The following is a 21,047-nucleotide window of genomic DNA, read 5'->3' as shown; positions in this document are numbered from 1 at the left end:
TTTTTTTTTTTTTGCGGTACGCGGGCCTCTCACTGTTGTGGCCTCTCCTGTTGTGGAGCACAGGCTCCGGACGCGCAGGCTCAGCGGCCATGGCTCATGGGCCCAGCCGCTCCGCGGCATGTGGGATCTTCCCGGACCGGGGCACGAACCCGTGTCCCCTGCGTCGGCAGGCGGACTCTCAACTACTGCGCCACCAGGGAAGCCCTATGTAGCCATTTTTGAAATCAGATCACTACCTCCCCATAGTTTATGTTGTTCTTGTTTTTGTTGCTTTGTTCTTTGTTGATTTAGTGATTTTTCTGGATGAACTCTGTAAATTCTGCATTCACTGTAGTGTTTGTCCAGTAAATAGCTTAGTGGTCAGTAATACAAGCATACTAGCATTATTGTGCTTTGCTTTAGTGCATTTTCTTTTTTTTTTCTTTTACAAACTGAAAGTTTGTGGTAACTTTGCATCGTGCAAGTCTATAAGTGCCATTTTTCCAATAGCATTTGTTCACTTTGTCACACTTTGATAATATTTGGAATATTTCAAACTTTTTCATTATTTTTATATTTATTATGGTGATCAGTGATCTTTGATGTTATTATTGTAATTGCTTTGGCATTTTTTAGCAATAAAGTATTTTTTAATGAAGGTATGTACATTGTTCTTTTTAGACATAATGCTATTGTGTACTTAAACTACAGTATAGTGTAAACATAAACATAACTTTTATATGCACTGGGAAACAAAAATTCGTGTGACTTGCTTTACTGTGATATTTGCTTTATTGTGGTGGTGGTCTGGAACCCAAACCAAATATCTCCAAGGTATGCCTGTAGTTTGTCACAGGTTTCTTTACATGTCTGAAACAATAAATCTTTTACCCTTTGTCAAGGAGCACTGCATACATATTGTGGCATACCTTCATCACTCAGGTAGTTTACAACTCTACCTTAGCCTTAGCTTCCAGCTCACACAGCACCTCTCCATCAGCCAGAGATGAAAATACTGGCACCCTCTCTGCCTTCCCTGGGCAAGCGCACCACTCTGCACATGCACGTGGCTGGCTTGTTCCCCAGGGATATGTCAGAGTTTTAAAATCCCCTATGGACATCTTATTCCCCAGATCTTCCTCTCAAGTTTTTAGCCAAACTCTAGTTGGCCACAACTGTTACTGCAGCCTCAGGCAACTGCAATGTAAAGCTACTGAATATTTTTGGCAAATGTCCTGAGGATAGGGCCTTTCCATCTGAGCAAGATATGAAACAAGTCAAAAGATGACAACACCTTGCTCGTGGGGTGGGGTGTTGCTAGAGAGCTACAAGAAAGGTCAAGTTAGTTGTGACAATGTATTGGGGATGGGAATTGTGAGGAGAGCCATACTCAGTCTGCCTCTTCCTTTGTTTGCAAGGTTACAGTTTTCATAGCTACTGTGATTGCAAGATTGCAGAGCTGAGGAGAGGGGGATAGAAATGGGTCAAGTCAAAATGTCACAAATCACCCTGCTCTTACCAGGATTCAGAGTTTTTCTTGAGTAAATACTCCTCAGATTGTTTGAAATCTTTGTTTAATTTCAAGATTTAAAAATTTTCATTTTGACAATTTTTGTTAGTGTTTTTATTGCTTTTAAGGAGGAACAGGTTTATGAAACTCCTTGTTCCACCATTTTGGAAGTCCCAGGTCTCCTGTTTTCTTTATTGCACAACTATTTCCTACTCCTTGGTCACTTTGATAAAATGCCATAGCATTTTACCTGTATCTCAATTATATTCTCTGATTTTTTTATATTCTCTTTCCTGTTAGGGAAGTCTCAACCTTCTATTGCAAACTATTCTTGTAGCAATGAGATTAAATATATGTTAAAAGGCTTTTTTAAAAAAAAAACACAAAGCATCATAAAAATCAATACCAACAGCAATGAAAAATAGAACAAGGAAAAGACATGAAAAGAATATAGTGAGTCTGAGTTGTTAGCAGACTGTCAAAGTGGAGGTGTACAGCAAGCAGTCAAAAATGAGGGGCTGAAGCTAATACATCTTGAGTAAAAGTATGAATTTGGCATTTGTACCTAGTTGATAGTTTGAAGCCAAAAAACTGCCAAGTGGGATGTTGTACAGACTAAGAATGCTTTAGAAGGTGGAAACTTGAAAAGAAATGAGAAGCCTAGAGGAATAAAAGGACCAGATAAGTAACAATCCAGAAATGGCATGGAGATTAGGAATATAGAATGATGTAAAATAAAGGGTGAAGAGTATTAAGAAGGCAGACAGACAGTGCCAAACATTATAGGAGTTTTGAGGCAGATAACTTGGGAAAAGAACTGATTTTTCTTGACCAAAAGTTATGGGTGATCTTTGTGGCAGAAGTTTCAACAGAGTAGAGTAGATACAAATGGACCACCATGAAATAAGAAGTGATCATGTAAATACTGCTTTTTCAAGAAGTTTAGCAATCACAGAAAATATAGAGGGTAATAGCTGAAGGGCTATTGTTAGAGACAAGTTTTATCTTATAATGGAAAATCTTTGAGAATATTTATAGATTAAGAAAAATAATCCAATGATGAGGAAGGTATTGAAAGAGAGAGAAAGAGAGAAAGAGGTGGGGGGGAAAGAATGAGAATCAGCCTTGAGTGCACAGAGGCCAACTTCATTTTACACATTGAAGAATGAAGATGGAGAATCAGAAGCATTTCAGTAGTCTCAAAGGAAGTGCAAGATGAATCCTGACACTATAAAGCAAAGTTTCTCAGTCTAGCCTTTCTCCTTAGCAGCACCTCAGTTGTTTCTCAATAGAATTTCCATTGAAATACCAGCAATAAACTAAATATTATGAATGAAAAGAAAGGGCAAATTGGTAATGGTCATTAGTACATGCTGATTAAAAATAATGGTGATTTTCAAATTAAGAAAGGTGATACTTTATTCATAATATCTCTAGGGACAAATGTTTCTTCGGTCTTAAACATGTTTCTGTTCCTTTATAATTGTTGATGCTATTTAAATATAGAAATATAGAAGAACTGGAATACATGAACAGTATTATTAATATCTTAATGAAATGACATTTAATTAATTTAATATGTAGTATCTTTAATTACAGAAAGGGCCTCACTGAAAACTTACACTCTAAAGGTAAAATTAACCAGATTCTTCAGTTTTATTTGTGTATTGAAACCACAGAAATATAGACTTTGATTATTATTTCCTGTAAGTACAATTCTGTTATGAACAGAATTCCACTTCTACATTTAATTAGAGAAATATAGTTAATATAGCATAATTACTATTTTTAAAGGCCTACATTTTTTAAAAATGCATTCATTCTGAAGAATAAAAATTTTAAAAACCTACAGACATCACCTCTGCCATAATAACAAAATGAAATAACCAATGTAAGAAATTAAGCAACTTTTTCTTTAACCTGTTTTCATCAAACTCATAAGACAGGATTTCTTGCTCACCAGAAAATTCTGGAAGGGGAAAGGGAGTGGTGGAAAAATGATTTTTTTCCTTAGTTATAGCAAGTGCAAGTAGTCATGCTCTTTTCTTTTCTTTTCTTTCCTTCCTTCTTTCCCTCGTTCTTTCCTTTCTTCCTTCCATTTGAAAAGCCATCCACTATGTTTGTATCCGTTCATTAAACAAATCTTCCTTGAAAAACTATTATGTGCTTGATACTATGATTTATGCTAAGTACAAAAGTATGGATACGAGGGGCATGCCCCTTTTCTCACAGTTCATAATCTGGTGGAGAAGAATAATCTGGTGGAGAACAGGTAATAGCAATAGGATGTAATGTACATGATGGTGGGAAAAGTAAAAAAAAAAATGCCGTGGAAGCACATGAAAGGCATCTCATCCAGGTTTATGGGGATGTAGAAAGAGTCTTGGAAAAGTGGCATCTAAGCTTTGTCATAAAGAATGAAAAGGAGTTAGACATACACAGAGAAGTGGAAGACAGGGAATTGGATAGAGATTTCCAGGCAGTAGTAAAAGGAAATACTATATACAAATGGCCTAAGTGTGGCTGGAGCCAGGAGTGCTAAGAGAGAAAGCTGAGCAGATAGGCTTTTGAAACACGTGAAAGCCACTTCAGGGAGCCTGGACTCAATCCTGAAGGCAAGAGATGACAGTGAAGAGTTTTAGCAGGGGAGTGAGAAGATGAGATTTTCATTCATAATATTCACTCTATTTGCAATCCAGTAAGGAAAGAAGAACAAAATCAAAGCATATTTTTCAAGATTACCAAAAAAAGCAGAAGACAAACCCAGAGAATTTCTAAACTTCTGATGTACCCTCTAAAACTAGATTCAGGCATCTATGATGGATAGATATTTGAAGCTTCTTTGAGGATCCTATTGGGCACATAATTTGTAGATAAATATGGGAGTGGGGAGTAGAAAAATTTATTTTCAGATTTGCTTAAACAAATCAAGTGAGGAGGGCCAAGTACAAAACCTCATAAAAAATAAAGATGTAAATAATTATGCATTTCTTCACATTCCCACTATTATTCACACTGGTAAATGATAGGACACACTTTTGAAATTTCATGCTTGCAGATATCACATTACAATTTTAAAAGCTGTTTAAAAGTTTTTTAAAAAATATCTTTCATTGTCATGTACAATTTCTTCAAGTGAAAATACACATGACTCAAATAAGTAAATTTTAATGTGTTTTATGATTATATACTAATATTTAGATATAAAACTTGTTTGGTGCTAATTCAACTTTATAATCGAAAAGGCATTTTAAAAGCTGTTGGACTAGCAGAAAGGAGAATTCTAACCATCTCCTTATGTCACACTGCTTCACCTAGTTAAGTAAAATTAAATGTTTTTAAATATATAATTCAATATACTCCTTCTGAAAACACTTTCATACCAAAAAAAAAAAAAAAAAAACCCAAAATCTTACCTTAAATGTTAGGATGCTTGTTGTATAATTGGGCACCATTATGGGTTTATTTGTTATCTCCACCACTTGACAGTCTACGGTGATGTGTTCCAAGGCCAGCCGTCTTTTTCCAATCACTTTTATGTCAAAGATATGCTCCATACCATCTACTTCATTTTGTAGAGTAAGTTTGCCCTGTGACAAGTCAGCCAAATTTCAGCTCTATAGGAGTGACAGTTGGATGCCAACAATCTCTTCTATTTTAGTAATCTTGAATCTGATCAATGAAATGAGCTTTCAAGGAGGTGCCAGTCATTAGCTTTTCCAGTTTATATATAAATACTTCTACTGAACGAATAAAGATGAATTTCCTGTGAAAAGCTCTTCATTTCTTTTCATTTTCTCTAAGTGACAGTTTAATAGGCATTCTCATACATAGCAATTATATGCCTGTTGACATCCTTGTCAAAGAAATATGACTTAAGAAAATATTTTCTGAAGTACAAACTTCCTTACTGAATACAAAAAAGCAATGATTTTACTTTGTTAAACATATTATGTAAAAATAATCTAGACGTAAATATTGACAGCCTATGACATTGTGACTTTCAGAATATTTATCCCTCAAGTTACAACATTTGTTAAAGTTTCAAGCAGAGTGAACACTAATGATCAAATTCATAGAAAATATAACTTTTCTTTTTTTAAATTTTTTAGTTTAATTTTATTTATTTTTTTATACAGCAGGTTTTTATTAGTTACCCATTTCATACGTATTAGTGTATATATGTCAACCCCAACCAATTTCCCAATTCATCACACCACCACCCCACCTCCGCCAGAAAATATAACTTTTCTGCAAGAAAATTTATCACAAATTATATATGTTAACATCACACATTGGTTGATTGACATGTTAAAGCTAGGGAAAAAAATCAATGAGTTCATACCATAATCTCACATTCCAAAATAGGTTTGAATGTGAGAGGATAATTCACAGTCTCACTTGGTCCAACATGTAAAACGGGAGGTCCATAAAACCACTCTCCTTCTATAGTAACTTGACATTTCCATTCATTCTTTGTTTTATTATTCTAAAGCATGAAAATAAAGACAGAAAAATATCAGAGAGATAGAAAAATATCAGTGTAAAAAATTCAAAATTCCTTACAATTATATTACCTTCCTTGATGCTATTATCACCCACGAATAGCCAAGCTACAGCCAATCACTGTTCTTAGTGCCTATAAGCCCATCTTAATCAAGTATTCAGATCACAACTGAATCTGGAGCAGAGTGATCTGAGAGACCATGACTCTGCTTGGTTTGATGATAGGTTAAGGAAGTTAGAATTAATTTTTTAAGCAAAGAGATCCAGCAGGAGTGATTAATCAGGTGAGTAATATGATAACATTTATATTTGGGAATAAAACTGTGACATCAATATGGAGAAACAAATGGCCACACATAATGCAATTAGGAATCGGTAAGAGTTCAGATGAAAGGTCTGAAGGACTTTAATTGAGACAGTGGTAGTGGGAATGAAGAAAAGTACGAAAAAAAAAAAAGTCTGTGCTTACTGTTGGAATACTCTGGGTAAGGGCTTCAAATGCTGGTGTTGCAAAATCAAATCTGGCCTCTGGACGATCTTCATTTACCACACCTTCAATGCAATAGACACGCACATCATACCTTGATGTCAACAAGATTTTACAAGGGTAGTGTCCAGGACTGAGAGGAACAAATCGTAAAGGAACTGGAACAGATCCATCTGTAACTATCAAAACAATTAAAAAGTGGTTTAATCATTTCTGATGCTATAAATCCTAAGATTCATTTTCAGGTAAAGCAATATTTTATTTTTTTGGATTTAACTGTATTATATAATCCAGAAGAGACTTGCAAGGTAACACAGTACCCTTCAGTCTCCTGGGCATTACAAGCAAGTTTATTTTTTATTAATGACAGAATATATCCTGCATAGGTCAGAGGAAGGTCTGCTCCATAAAGCCACTGAGGGACCCAGGCACACCACTCCTCCTTCGTTTACAGGTCAGGGAAGAGTAACTGAAAGTTTGCTCAAGGGCTTTTTAGTGCTCAGCCCAAAGTTAACATACATCACAGTTAACTGGTCAGACCCAACCACAGGGTTCTATCTCAGCTGACAGGGGCTGAGAACTGAGAGATATATGGAATATTTGGCAAGCATTATTACCTGCCACATTTCTATGACATAGAAATGCTCTGTCCCATAGCAATCAAAATAAGTTGCAACTTGACCAGCAGATAGAAATAATTTTTCATAGTTAATAACCAAGGGAAGCCAAAAGAGGCATGTCCAATGAATACTTCTCATATCACCTTGTTATACCATATACCTTAAGTTAATAGCTAATATCATTTCTTATGGTGGGCAGGCTCTCTATGCTGGTCCTTTCCTTCCAAGCAATACTACTTTTTCTCTGAAGGTCACCATTTTCTTATTCTCCAGGAAATGAGAAAATAGTTCTAAAAATCTCTCAACCCTAAAGGAGGATGCAGTATAATACTATAATACAAATTTCACTGCTAAAGCCAAAGTATTTAAGTTACAGATGAGAAACAAGTGCTAAAAAATGTTCAGAAGCCTAATTCTGTGCAAGGAAATTCTCCAAAACCAAGAAGACAAATCAAGCTTATCAACCAATGGACAAGTATTATGATACTAATTGGCTATAATTTTACTTCACTCACATTTAACACCTCAAATGTTAAAAATGGCAAACTTGTTTTCAAATACACTGAAGTCTATATGCCAAGAAGACCAGTCATTCTTGCAAGAACATTAACTGTTATAAATCATTTTTAAAACATATTGAAGATGTATATGTATGTGTTATATGTTCTGTGTTACATATTTTAAAAATATATTCATCATATATTATATAGAATGTATTACGTGTTGTATATATCATATATTATGTATAATGTCGTAGTTATATGTTAAAAAACACTGACAGTGGATCACACTTGAAATCTATATTACATCTAACCAAAGTCCAAGATTCTCAGCTGGTCTAAGGAGGAAACAAAGGCTGTCAGAATGTTGGAATTTTTATTCCATCCTTTTCAAGTACAAATCTAATTTTAGAATAAAATTTTTTTTCTTGTCAAAAAGGACTCCAGGCACATTTTATCATCTGTTGTTCACTGATTACTTTCATTCTGAGAAAAGCATTTGAATTGTGGCAACATCATTAGAACAAAACAGGTGAGATAATTTGTTGCTTTATTATCAGAAAGGAAGAAACCACATTTCTCTCTTGTATGAACAGATTGAAATGAAAATACTTAGATTAGGTAATTTAAATAAAATTAAACTGCTTAGAATATGAAATTTAATCAACTTAACAGTAATTTTTTAACATCTTTATTGGAGTATAATTGCTTTACAACAGTAATTATTATTTTCATCATCGATAAAGAATAACTAGCCATTTCACGGTAAACAATAATTGAAATGCACAAGCTCAAGTATAAAGCTTCTATCGAAAGCTTTATGTTATACACTATTTCCTTTTCCCTAAAAATATGCACTTCCTATTGACACTGAGTCTGAAAGTGAAAGCCAAGGACATTCTTCAGTGTACATGAAATGTTCATGAGCAAAGACCCTAAGAAGTAAGCCATGCAAGCCCCTCTCCCTTACAAGTCCAAACAGAAATTCATCATAATAGTGGAATTCATGGAAATGATGGTTTTGTTGAAGATATATTGATAAAACAATATTTCTTTTTCTTAAACATCTGAAATAATTTAATTAATTCATGCTAGAAAAAAAGAGTTGGAATATTATCATATATTACCAACATGAAGCTACTTGTGGATTAAGGTATTCATCACACAGTATCCTCATCACCTTAGATGTAAAATAGCAGAGGTAGAGACTTTTCATATTTAGAAACTTGGAAATTTTCCTGGCCACACTGTGCCACCTTAACATCATTCTCCTATAAGGACATGTTTTCCCAAAGTCTTTTCCAATTCTGCTCTGTAGCAGATGTTATCCGTGCCCTGCCATGTCCCCTTGGCATTTAATCCTCCCTGCAGGCCAGTGGCTTTATGGAAAACAGCTACTTTCTCCTTGAGGCCTTCCTCTAGTCATAGGAAGGTGCTTAACCCTCACATGGATCAGGCCAGAAGTGACAGTTAATGCCTGCAGTTGCAGTCCTTGACAAATAATGTATCAAACTGGTGGAAAAATAACCCAGCTTCTTTACCCTTGGGTTGGAATAACTCTGAGGTGAACTCTACACCAACTCACAGAGATTCCCCAGTGCAACTGAGCCCAAATTGCTCACAGTGGCAACTGCTCATGAACACTCCCTGAATTGGCTTCCTCTCTTTGCTGTCTCTCAGTCTCTCACACTTCTGCCTACGGTTCCTGAGATCACTTCTCAAACTACTTGCTCTCAAGACCTGCTCTCAGGGTCTGCTGTTGGGGATCCCCAACCTAACACATACCCTTAGACCAAGGAAAGAGAGCTTGCTGTCCTGGGCCTCATGCTTTCTAGAGCCTTACTCTGAATCTCCTGTCACTGTCTCTCTGCATATGCAAGGAGGACATGGGCCCACTGGGACAGGCCTATGTTGAGCCCAGCTCCATCCTTGTTCCACGTTCATGGGATGTCACAATTCACAATCCAAAGTGCTTTGATCCCATTTCCAGTGCCTGCACAGAACTCTTCCCTATGTCAGTCCTCCTGCTGGAAGACTCTTAGAATTGAAGAATTCTAAGTTAGAACAGCCACCTCTAACTAAGAGGTGGCTATTAAGGTGAAGATGTCAACCAAGATTAATTATGTGGGCTGAGGTACCTACAAATTTGTACACAAGCCCTCTTACAATACATGTTAGATGTGAAGGAAAAAAGAGAATGGGGTGGGCACATGCCCAGGGCCCAGCTATCTTGTGTTTTCATGTTCTAGTGCAAAACTCTGAGGAGGCCAAGGATTCTAAATTCAAATTTGGTCTTCTAGGTTGGTATAAAGCTTTATTTCTCAAGGCGGAATAACAGACCATATTCTATTTAAAAATTTGTTAGTTTGATTTACCACTTTTAAAATTTAGATATATGGTATATGGGCTTCCCTTTGTACTTTTGACCTGGGCATTACAAATGTCAGGGACAATCTGGACCTGTCCCTTCCATCCTTACTCTACTAGATGTAGCTCACCTGGGGCCTTTTCTTTACAGGTGATCCTAGTAACTATGGGAGTTGCTAGGGTTCTGTAATTAAAGATAACCAAAGATACGTAAATTTACCAGATTATAGTTACTAAAGAAAATAAAGGAACATAAACAGAGAATCTCTCTAATGAAAAAATACTTAATTTTATATAACTTTAGCTACTGGAAGAAGTGAGTGTGACCTATCATTTTTAAAATAACCCATAAAAATGGGCATCCAGCACATATGATCTAACAATCCAACTCCTGCGTATATATCTGGAGAAAACTCTAATTCGATACATGCACCCCAATGTTCATAGCAGCACTACTTACAACAGCCAAGACATGGAAGCAACCTAACTGTCCATCGACAGATGAATGGATAAAGAAGATGTAGTATAGGTATACAATGGAATACTACTCAGCCATAAAAAAGAATGAAATAATGCCATTTGCAGCAACATGGATGGACCTAGAGATTATCATACTTAGTGAAGTAAGTCAGACAAAGACAAATATCATATGATATCACTTATATGTGGACTCTAAAAAAAATGATACAAGTGAACTTATTTATAAAACATAAAAAGACTCACAGACATAGAAAACAAACGTCTGGTTACCAAAAGGGAAATGTGGGGGAGGGATAAATTAGGAGTTTGGGATTAGCAGATACAAACTACTATACATAAAATAGATAAGCAACAAGGTCCTACTGTATAGCACAGGGAATTATATTCAGTATCTTGTAATAAACTATAATGGAAAAGAATATGAAAAAGAATATACATATATATAAAATATATATATATATATATAACGAATCACTTTGCTGTACACCTGAAACTAACACAACATTGTAAATCAACTATACTTCAATATAAAAAAAATTCAGTGAGAGAAAGAGCTTGGATTGAGGGGTGTCCATGGGTCACAGAGTTTCCAGGCATTCTCTCTATATAGAACATGACCTTGTATTTCATGATTTTTTCCTGAAGCATGTATTGACTTTGTCAGGATGCCCTAAATGTCCTATATTCAGTCTTTTCCAACAAATTGCAAAATTTTGCTGTTAAAAAAAATGTGCAATTTCAGATCCTAGAATAGGTCATGGTTGGGACAGTAAATCAATACCGCTGTTTTGGTCAGCTAAAACAGCATAACAAAACTCTCCAAAACTTAGTGGTTTTAAAAAAACCAAACACCGCTTATTTGTTCATGATTCTGTGGCCTAACCTCATTTGGGAAGGCTTACCTGCTTCATGTGGTATTGGCTGGGCTCACTCATGCATTAGGACCTCAACTGGGAATTCTGTCCATGAGCTCTCTAATCTTCTATGAGATGAGCCCAATACTTTTCATACAGTACAGAAGAATTACCAGTAGCAAAAGAATGAGAGCCCTGTTCACAAATGGTTATCATATATCTGCTTCTTTCGAATTCCTTAACCATCCATTGGCCAAAGCAAGTCACATGGCCAAGACCAGGGAGCTGAGACCACATATAACATGTATACAGGCAGACAGGATCCAACTGGGCTTTTACTGAAACAATCTACCATGTCTTAACTCCAAAGCAAGATACATGCATTAAACTGGTGAGGTGAAAAATACAATCAACTAACAGTTAAAAGTTCTGTTTTCTAGTTTTAGTTCCTCTTCTACATTGTGTGATCTTGGGCAAACAACTTAGAGGTCTTTTTCAGAATTCAAGTTCTTAATCTGTTTAAATTAAGGAGTGAGATTTGATCAGTAGCTTTCAAACATTTAATTTTTTGGCTTGGTGGGGCGGGGCGGGGCGGGGCGGGGAATGTATCCAAACAATACCTAAGACAGAATCTCAGTATATAAAACAAGTTAACCTAGAGTCAATCTGGTTGAAGTAAGACACTAGAAGCTCCTATTCACTTCCACAGCCTCCCTATAGACAAACCAAAGCACTTCAGAAGAATGTTACAGCTCTAAAGAATATAATTTCATTAACTGATCTCTTAGGTTTCTTTCTGCTTTAACATTGCATGATTATATGAAAGTACATCAGAAAAGTGGAAGAGACTAAGTAATACAGTAAATTGGTCATTATCTTCTATAGTTAATTATAAAAGGATATTACTAGCAAACAATAGTCAGAAATCCTTAATTCAGAAAATGAGGTATCGAGAGAATGAATAAATTTATGATATGAATTCATTTATAAAATGAACTTATAATAAACAGATATTTGTTATAAATTAATGTATGAGTAATTATATTTTCAAATAATGTTTTGGCCTATTTGCTAATCCCACTTCCATCTACTACTGGAAGGATTTAGTGTCGATTTTTTTCCCATTACACAAGTAAAGGACCAAATCACTTGCTAGTTGGAATTTTACCCATTTTAGTTACTTTATTATGTTCTTTTCGGCACATGAGCATCTACCTCACGAATACTCTGGCAAAGTAAGTGATAGATTCACTGTGTGCTAACAATTTCTCATTACTGAGTTTACTCATTTAATATCAAAATCATGAAGTGTGCCAAAAGACTTCATATAAAAAAGAAAAAAAAGTTCAGCAACTGCAATTTAAGAGTGTGCTTGATTTATTTTGTAAAATGTTTTCATTAGCATCATCCACTCAGGTAAAACCATTTTCTGAAATGGTTCACTGCTTAAATTGTCAAATTTAGTATACTATTCAATAAAATAACAATAATTCAAAATGATAGAAACCCATACTAATTACTGACAAATTCAGTTTTTGAAATATTGGTTAAAATGGGTCTTATCACTTCAAAAGAGGCTGGCTGAATTACTTTTGCTTTTCTATCACCAGGAAGATCTAAAATAATATTTAAGGGTGAAAAGAAAGAGATAGGAAGAGAGAGGGAAAGGGGAAAAGGAAAAAAAGAAGGGGGCTTCCCTGGTGGCACAGTGGTTGAGAGTCCGCCTGCCAATGCAGGGGACACAGGTTCGTGCCCCAGTCTGGGAAGATTCCACATGCCGCGGAGCGGCTGGGCCCGTGAGCCATGACCGCTGAGCCTGCGCGTCCGGAGCCTGTGCTCCGCAACGGGGGAGAGGCCACAACAGTGAGAGGCCCGTGTACCGCAAAAAAAAAAAAAAAAAAAAAAAAAAAAGAAGAAAAAAGGAAGATACAAGGAGGACAAAAATAAAGGAGAAAGGGAAGTTGGAATTGAGGAAGGAAAAATAATGTTTGGGGGATGCTAAGAGAATGGCATGTGACCTTTCCTAACCAACTCCAAATGGTTGAGAGCATCAGACTTGTTGCCCCATGAAGTTTCTAAGTATCTGCAAGCAGAAAAGACTGGTATGCAGTTCCCTGTCAGATTTTGCTGAAAGGCAATACCTATACATCCCCCCAGGTGCCCTAAAGCACAGGAAAAAGACCAGGAGGGATATCAAAGTGCTATAAGTAAATGGCAAGAACTGCCTATTATTTCCAGCACAGTCAAGCTAGGTTTAATAGGTACAGGAATACCTAATCTTATTAATTGCATTGGTCAAGACTAGTAGGGCCTTACTAATGTTCTGTTGGCTTGATGTATCAATTATTGAGAGATGTGTAATAAAATCTCCCGCTCTGTGGATTTGTTCATTTTTCTTCCATATTTGCCAATTTTTGCTTTGTACATTTTGAGATTATGTGATTAGGTGGAAATAAGTTCAAAATTTCTCTCTACATTTGAGTATTCCTTTTTAAATTAACACATTTATTTGCCTTAAAGTCTACTTATTCTTTTTTTTTTTTTTTTTTTTTTTTGGCAGCACTGCATGGCTTGTGGGATCTTAGTTCCCTGACCAGGGATCAAACCTGGGCCCGGCAGTGAAAGTGTTGAGTCCTAACCACTGGACCACCAGGGGATTCTCTAAAGTCTACTTATTCTATATTTATGCCAGCTATTTTTTGATTAGCTAATACCTGGCATAAGTTTTTGGATATTTTACCAGGTAATTTTGTAAACAGCATAAAGCTGTATTTCACTTCCCATTGTGAAAATATCAACTTTTATATTTATCGTGACTAATGACATATTTATGTTTAATATCTCATTTTGTGGTTATTTTATTAATTACAGCTCTTTGATTCCAAGTTTTTCTTCTGAATTCAATTTCCTTCATCCATAAGTAGATCCTCCTTTGTTCTTTTTTTTTTTTTTTTTTTTTTTTTTTTGCGGTACGCGGGCCTCTCACTGTTGTGGCCTCTCCCTTTGCGGAGCACAGGCTCCGGACGCGCAGGCTCAGCGGCCATGGCTCACGGGCCCAGCCGCTCCGCGGCATGTGGGATCTTCCCAGACCGGGGCACGAGCCCATGTCCCCTGCATCGGCAGGCGGACTCTCAACCACTGCGCCACCAGGGAAGCCCCCCTCCTCCTTTGTTCTTTTAGCAACTATCTGTGAGTTTTAAATTGTCCCAATTTCACTGTTGAATTGAAAATAATTTTATTTCAATCTTACTCTTGAGTGATAGTTTACTGGGATTTAAAATTCTAGGCTGACAGTTAATTTGCTTCAGTACTACAATACCATTATCTTCTGGCTTCTATTGTTCCTATTGGTAATTCTGCCTTCACTATAATTTTTGTTCCTTTGAAACTAGTATGTCTTTTTCTCTTGTTGCTTTTCAGAGTTTCTCTTGTCTTTGCCATTCAACTGTTTCACGATAAACTATTTAAGTGTGAATTTAGGTGTCACTCTTAACTTCTAGCATTTAAAAAACCATTCTGTCTTTTCTTTTTTCATTTGCTTCTATAAATAGGAGAGGGTTATCTTTCCTAAGTGGTCACTTGTACAGGGTCTCACTCGCCTTTCATTCTGCAGCGATCTCTTAGATCTAAATGTGGAGGTAGCTCAATGTATACCCTTGGGTCAATTTCCTGTATCAAACAAGCATATGTCGATTAGATGTAGGAGGGATACTTCTTATATCCACTGGCAGGTTTCAAATCACCTAAGGGAAAATTTACATCTTAGAAAATTTCATGAACTTACTGTTACTGGATAAACTCTAATCCCACCAACAACATGTACCAAAAATCACTTGGACTCTTCCAATCTCTGTCACCAACACCAGATCTACATGCTAGATTCTATACATCCTTATGATAGAATGATGTTCTTCCACATTTTCCTCGTACAGTTACAGTCATTTTAAGTTCAGGGGGTTTGTTTTCTTAAGAGAGGTGCAAACAAAGAAGTGTTAATAGAGGATGCCCTTGGAGAGTATTTCACTTATATTCATTCATTAGAAAAATATTTTAAAACACCTACGATGTACCAGGAGGTATGCAATTAGGAGGCAGCTTCCTAGTTTTCTGGTATGTTGCAGAAAATAAATTTCGGAGGAAAAGGCAGATCATGGGACTAGACTCTTTTCTTTTATACCTAAATTATGTTTTAATTGAGCATGAGTCTATGGAGGTTATTAAATGTGTTTTTCAATCAGGCCACATCCTTTCAGTGACTACTGGAATTCCTCATAGGATTTATGCAAATGAGTGGCTGTTGTCTTTACTTTACATTGATATTGAATTTCTGAATTTCTGTATGTCTTCATGGATCATTTAACGGAAAATTAGGAGAAAGCCCATCATGGAATTGTAGCTTGCTGGTATTTAAACTAGGAAGTTGTCTTTTTCATATAACTTTTCTCAGAAGACAAAATTTCCAAAAGAAAAGAACTAAAATAAGATTTCACTTTATGGGCTTCCCTGGTGGCACAGTGGTTGGGAATCTGCCTGCCAATACAGGGGACATGGGTTCGAGCCCTGGTCTGGGAAGATCCCACATGCCGCGGAGCAACTAAGCCTGTGAGCCACAACTACTGAGCCTGCGCATCTGGAGCCTGTGCTCCGCAACGGGAGAGGCCGCGACAGTGAGAGACCTGTGCACCGCGATGAAGAGTGGCCCCCGCTCACCGCAACTGGAGAAAGCCCTTGCACAGAAACAAAGACCCAACACAGCCCAAAATAAATAAATAAATAAATAAATAAATAAATTTAAGATTTCACTTTCTAATTAACCCCTCCATGGGGAAGGAAGCAAGAGATTGCAGACAGCAAATTAACTTTGTGTTTTGCATTTTTAATTCTGAATACCATAAACTTTCTCTAATTGTCTTGTATTAAATATAAAATGTTTTGAACAGAGTTTTAAATAGACTGATTTACTAAGTATGTAAATTAGTCTGAATGAACTGTTAGGAAGCCAATAAAAAGCACATTCTCTAGGACTTAGACCAGGGGAAAAGGTTATACAATTTTTGACTAAATGACTCCCTAAGCGTACTATTGCACAGCATATATTCACTATTGAACACCTAATAGGAAGAATAAGACACTGCTTAAAGTTCACATTTTTTTACTTGCAGGCTTTATGTCCACAGCTATAAAACAATAAAAGGCAAAGTAAGACATTTATCAAAGTGAAAATATCTTATATTAAAACCATAAGGATAAAGAATACACACTCATGGATAATTATTTTGACTTGGTTATGCAAATTATTTGACTTAAAGTATATTTTCGTTGATAACATAGGACACAATCACATCTCATTACTGCATGGTGCAGAGTAAAAAGAAAGAAGCTGGAGCTGGCAAAAACCCAAGCATTAGGACAGGACACATATAGGCAACTCAACAAGCTGTAAACTCTGACTATGGGAGGACAGGTATAGGAAGGTAGCCAGATAAGAAAATCATTTTAGTCAAACAATAGTTATGACTGGGATTTTCAAAAGTAGGAAGTGAAATTATAATCACGTAAGTGGTCCAGAGAAAAGGGGAGCTAGGTCAGGCTGACGTCAGAGGCCAGTCTGCAGTCAAGAAAGACCCAGGATCCCAACCAAGTTCAGGGACAAGATTCTTGTCTGAGGGGCTTTGGGCTGTCAGAACAAGGGTGGATAGCAGGAAAAGTGTACCAGTATCCAGGGAAGGAGTGTGGAAACAACACACCTGGATTTTAAGAAATAAAGTAGAAACCTATGCCTGGGTAGTGGAACACACCGGAAAGAGGGAGATGCATCACAAGGATGACAGCATATGAATGAGGAGCCAGGGCTGCCAGATTTAATGTCAGAATGGAACCGAGAGGGACCCTATGGGGACTTCCCAGGACAGACACCACCACCCCCACCCCACCCCCCACCATGTCCTCCACCTGCCTCTTGTTTGTAGAAAAGCTTTAGTTTCCCAGGCCTGCCCTGAGTCACAAAAGGCTGGCTCAAGAATTAATGACTGAAAGTATGTGGACATACAGTAACAACAACAAAAAAAAAACAGCAGTTAGGCCAGGAGAACTGGTAACAATTTAAATGATAAATCGGTCATATAACGGTCACAAAATCTTTAGTTCCTCCCTAAAGGACAAAGATAAGTCTGATGCACATTCCTGAGTTGTTCTGCAGACACTAAAACCTCCACCAGATGGAAGAAGTTAACTGCATGATGACTATGAGCACATAGTCCTCAGACCAGCTGGAGCCTGAGGATTGATGACGTTAATCCCTGTGACACTGCCCTGTTACCTCACCATCAACCAATCAGAGAATTGTGCACAAGCTGATCATGCACCATGTGACTCTCTCCCTCACCTTGCCTTTAAGACCCCTTCCCTGAAACCCATCAGGGAGTTTAGGTCTTTTGAGCATGAGTTGCCTGGACTCCTTGCTTGGCACCTGCAATAAATGCTGCATTTCCTTCACCACAACCTGCTGTCAGTAGATTGGCTTTACTGTGCAGGTGAGCGGACTCAAGTTCATCTCAGTAACAGGAATAGTATTCATGAGACAACGTGGATGACACTGGAGACTGGGGTGGGGGTGGGGGTTCAGCATAGATGGGCCCCTAGGTGCTGGGTCTGAGAAGAGGTTTGGCTCAGGGCCTGTGATTGAATTCAGGGATCATGTTCACATAAAGTAAAATATGTGATGAACATAAAGTTTCCTCATCCATGTGGTTTCAACTGTGTTATTTATATGTATCTGTTGCTTAAGAAGACCAGTTTACAGAGACATTTTACATTTTTAAATAGGAGATCTTTTTTATGCCATCTAAAAGATAATTTCAGCACTTTACGGCTCATTTGAGAAGAGGTTATTTATCACGTGGGGATATATTAACAGAAGTGACTCTGAAGAGGAGTATCAGTTAGTATACGCTAGGTCATGCTACAGTAACAACTCCACATCTCAGTGGATTAACACAATAGTTTATTTCTTGCTCACACATGTAGTGATCCTTGGTGAAAGAGGCCTCCATTTCTAAATGTGCCTCTCTAATAACTGTGGCAGGGAGAAGGGACAAGAAAAATTGCTCACTGGGTCTTAAAGCTACCACCTGGAAAAAAGAGTCAGCAGTTCTCACATGCCATTGGCCGACTGAGTTATGTGTTCATGGATAACTTCAACATTAGTGGGGAAGTGCAATATTACCATGTGCCTAAAAGAGGAAAACAAGGATATTTGTAAAAAAGCTCTAAAAATAATCCAGTTAGCTTATGGAGATTTTAAAAAACATTTTCTTGTTCTCTTATGTTACCTTGATGATTAAACCTAGAGACCAGACTAGGGCTTTATTGAGATAATGTAATACTTATTATATGGTGTATTACATATGAAAGTTAATCATAGAGGTACTGCATCAGACTTCCATTCTGGTCATGATTGAAATGCATGTTCTTAAATGTTATTTGTGTCTGGAAATCTGTTCAAGACAAACATTAAGGAGAGCTTTAATAAAAATAGGATGTGTCACAATTAAGTATTGTTTTTGGGTTTTTGGTTTTTTTTTTTTTTTTTTTTTTTGTGGTACGCGGGCCTCTCACTGTTGTGGCCTCTCCCGTTGCGGAGCACAGGCTCCAGACGCGCAGGCTCAGCGGCCATAGCTCACGGGCCCAGCTGCTCTGCGGCATGTGGGATCTTCCCGGACCGGGGCACGAACCCGTGTCCCCTGCATCGGCAGGCGGACTCTCAACCACTGCGCCACCAGGGAAGCCCTAAGTATTGTTTTATTAAGATTATATTTAAAGATCAAAAGGCCTCATTATGCTGATGAAGCCAGATTGATGAAATATTAGATAACGTTGTGCTATTTGGAGGAAAAATGCCCTTTTGTGTTCCCCTCACGGTGGAACTTGTTGGTTGCCTTCCCAATAACCCCTGGCCCTTCCCTCGTCCCTGACAAAACCCTCATTTTCTTTTGATGTGTATGTGGAGAAGGGCAGTTTCTCAGTCTTCCTTCCAGCTAGGGCTGGTCATCTGATTAAGATTGGATCAATGGGCTACAAGCAGAAGTGCTATGTGGTATTTCTGGGAAGCTTCCCTAACAGAAAAAGGGCACACTCTTATCCTTCCTGCTGCCTATAAAGTGGACTTGATTGCTGGAGTTCTGGATACTTCAGCTGATCCTTGAGAAAATAAAGGCTTGCCTGTTACATGAACCGGAGCCTGGAGGTGTTACACAGAAAGCAGTCAGGACCCTAGAAGAAGGAGCCACAGCAATGATTCTAATAAATCTGTTCAGAATTGTCAGAAAAGCAAACTTTTTAGTGAACTTGAGACTATTCTATCACAACTCAACATATGGATTTGGGGCTCAGTATTCAATCCATGTCAATGCTGAAATGACATACCAAGGAGCAGCCCTTTTCCTTGAGGAACTGTGTGGCTTTTGCCTTTGTCTCACCCTTGCCTTTGACCTGGGAGACAGTCTTTGTGTGTGTGTGTGTGTGTGTGTGTGTGTGTGTTAGTTTCTGCTTTTTAACAAAGTGAATCAGTTATACACATACATCTGTTCCCATATCCCTTCCCTCTTGTGTCTCCCTCCCTCCCACTCTCCAGGCGGTCACAAAGCACTGGGAGACAGTCTTTACAGAGGTGCACAGGAGTAAATGTGATCCTTTAAATTAATGGCTCTGAATTTTTCTTTGAGAGCTAATCTGCCAAAGCCTGACTACTCTATTTTCTCCCCGACCCAACACTCAATGTCACTGCATCTTTATGTTTCTTTCCTCACAGGAAGACTTGAGAGAAGAACTAAGACAGTATAGTATTATAAATACAAATGGAAGAGACTATATGAGAAATAATGATCAATAAAGTTTGAGACTGTGGTAGACACACTTCTTAAGCGATACTTCATGCTGAATTGGGATTTATTTTGCATGAGTACTTCCAAAGTTTCCTTCCTTTCCTAAATTAAATTACAAATGCTTTCATACTTGTTGACTCTACTTTGTTGTTGATTTGAAAGGCATGACTTAAAAAGATATCTTTACTTGTAGTTTGAAATTCTATGGTTTCAATAATTCTGGAACTTTGGGTCTAACTAAAACCATTTCAGAACATTGCATGAAGAAAAATCATATTAAAATCTGGATACAGAATTTCCATATTATGTTCCAAATTATGAAGGTAGGCTCATTATTCTTGCTCTTCATTAAACAGATCCACTTTGAGTTACTTCTGCTCACAGATACCTACAGCATTTCTTTGAGATTTGACTCCAGTTTAATTATGTGATACTATAAATTATTTGCAATTAATGTGAAGAAATTGTTTCAAAGCCATTCAGGCAAAATCTGTGACCACAAAGCAACTTCTTGATCAAGAAGCAAGGGACTGAAAAAAAAATCCAGGAGAACTGTTTACCGAAGATTTTTTGGCAATACTAGAATTTCACACTACAAAGAAATTAACATAAATGCCTACAATACTCCATTCCTATGATATCTATAATGTTGCCTTATAGCTCAATGTATCAACACTGCCAAATCCTTGCCTCTTGGAATGTTTTTCCAGCTAAAAGGATGACACTGATGCTGTCAAGCATTACACAGAGACAGTGGTATAAAATAAACTAACGACACAGTAGTAACGGTCATGTGCACTTCTATAATAGAAACCTGCATTATTTTGTTTCTGCCTGACTTTCTTCAACCTTTATAACATTG

The 21,047-nt window shown here is 37.2% G+C and overlaps 1 protein-coding gene across 1 annotated transcript in view; it reads right to left on the bottom strand.

Moving 5' to 3' along the window:
• Positions 1 to 21,047, bottom strand: part of CFAP47 (cilia and flagella associated protein 47) — a gene marked incomplete at both ends in the record, with an annotated part of 304,526 nt that overhangs the window by 133,589 nt on the left and 149,890 nt on the right. The window contains 5 exon segments of the mRNA XM_082609208.1: positions 4,906 to 5,079; positions 5,835 to 5,978; positions 6,465 to 6,661; positions 10,101 to 10,153; positions 18,461 to 18,535. Of these exon segments, the coding sequence (XP_082465334.1) occupies positions 4,906 to 5,079; positions 5,835 to 5,978; positions 6,465 to 6,661; positions 10,101 to 10,153; positions 18,461 to 18,535 (643 nt within the window).

This window comes from Mesoplodon mirus (assembly GCF_964341445.2).
Source record: "Mesoplodon mirus genome assembly, chromosome: X".
NCBI classification, from domain to species: Eukaryota; Metazoa; Chordata; class Mammalia; order Artiodactyla; family Ziphiidae; genus Mesoplodon; species Mesoplodon mirus.
The sequence above is the reverse complement of the archived record's forward strand: the minus strand, read 5'-3'. Positions and strand labels throughout refer to the sequence as shown.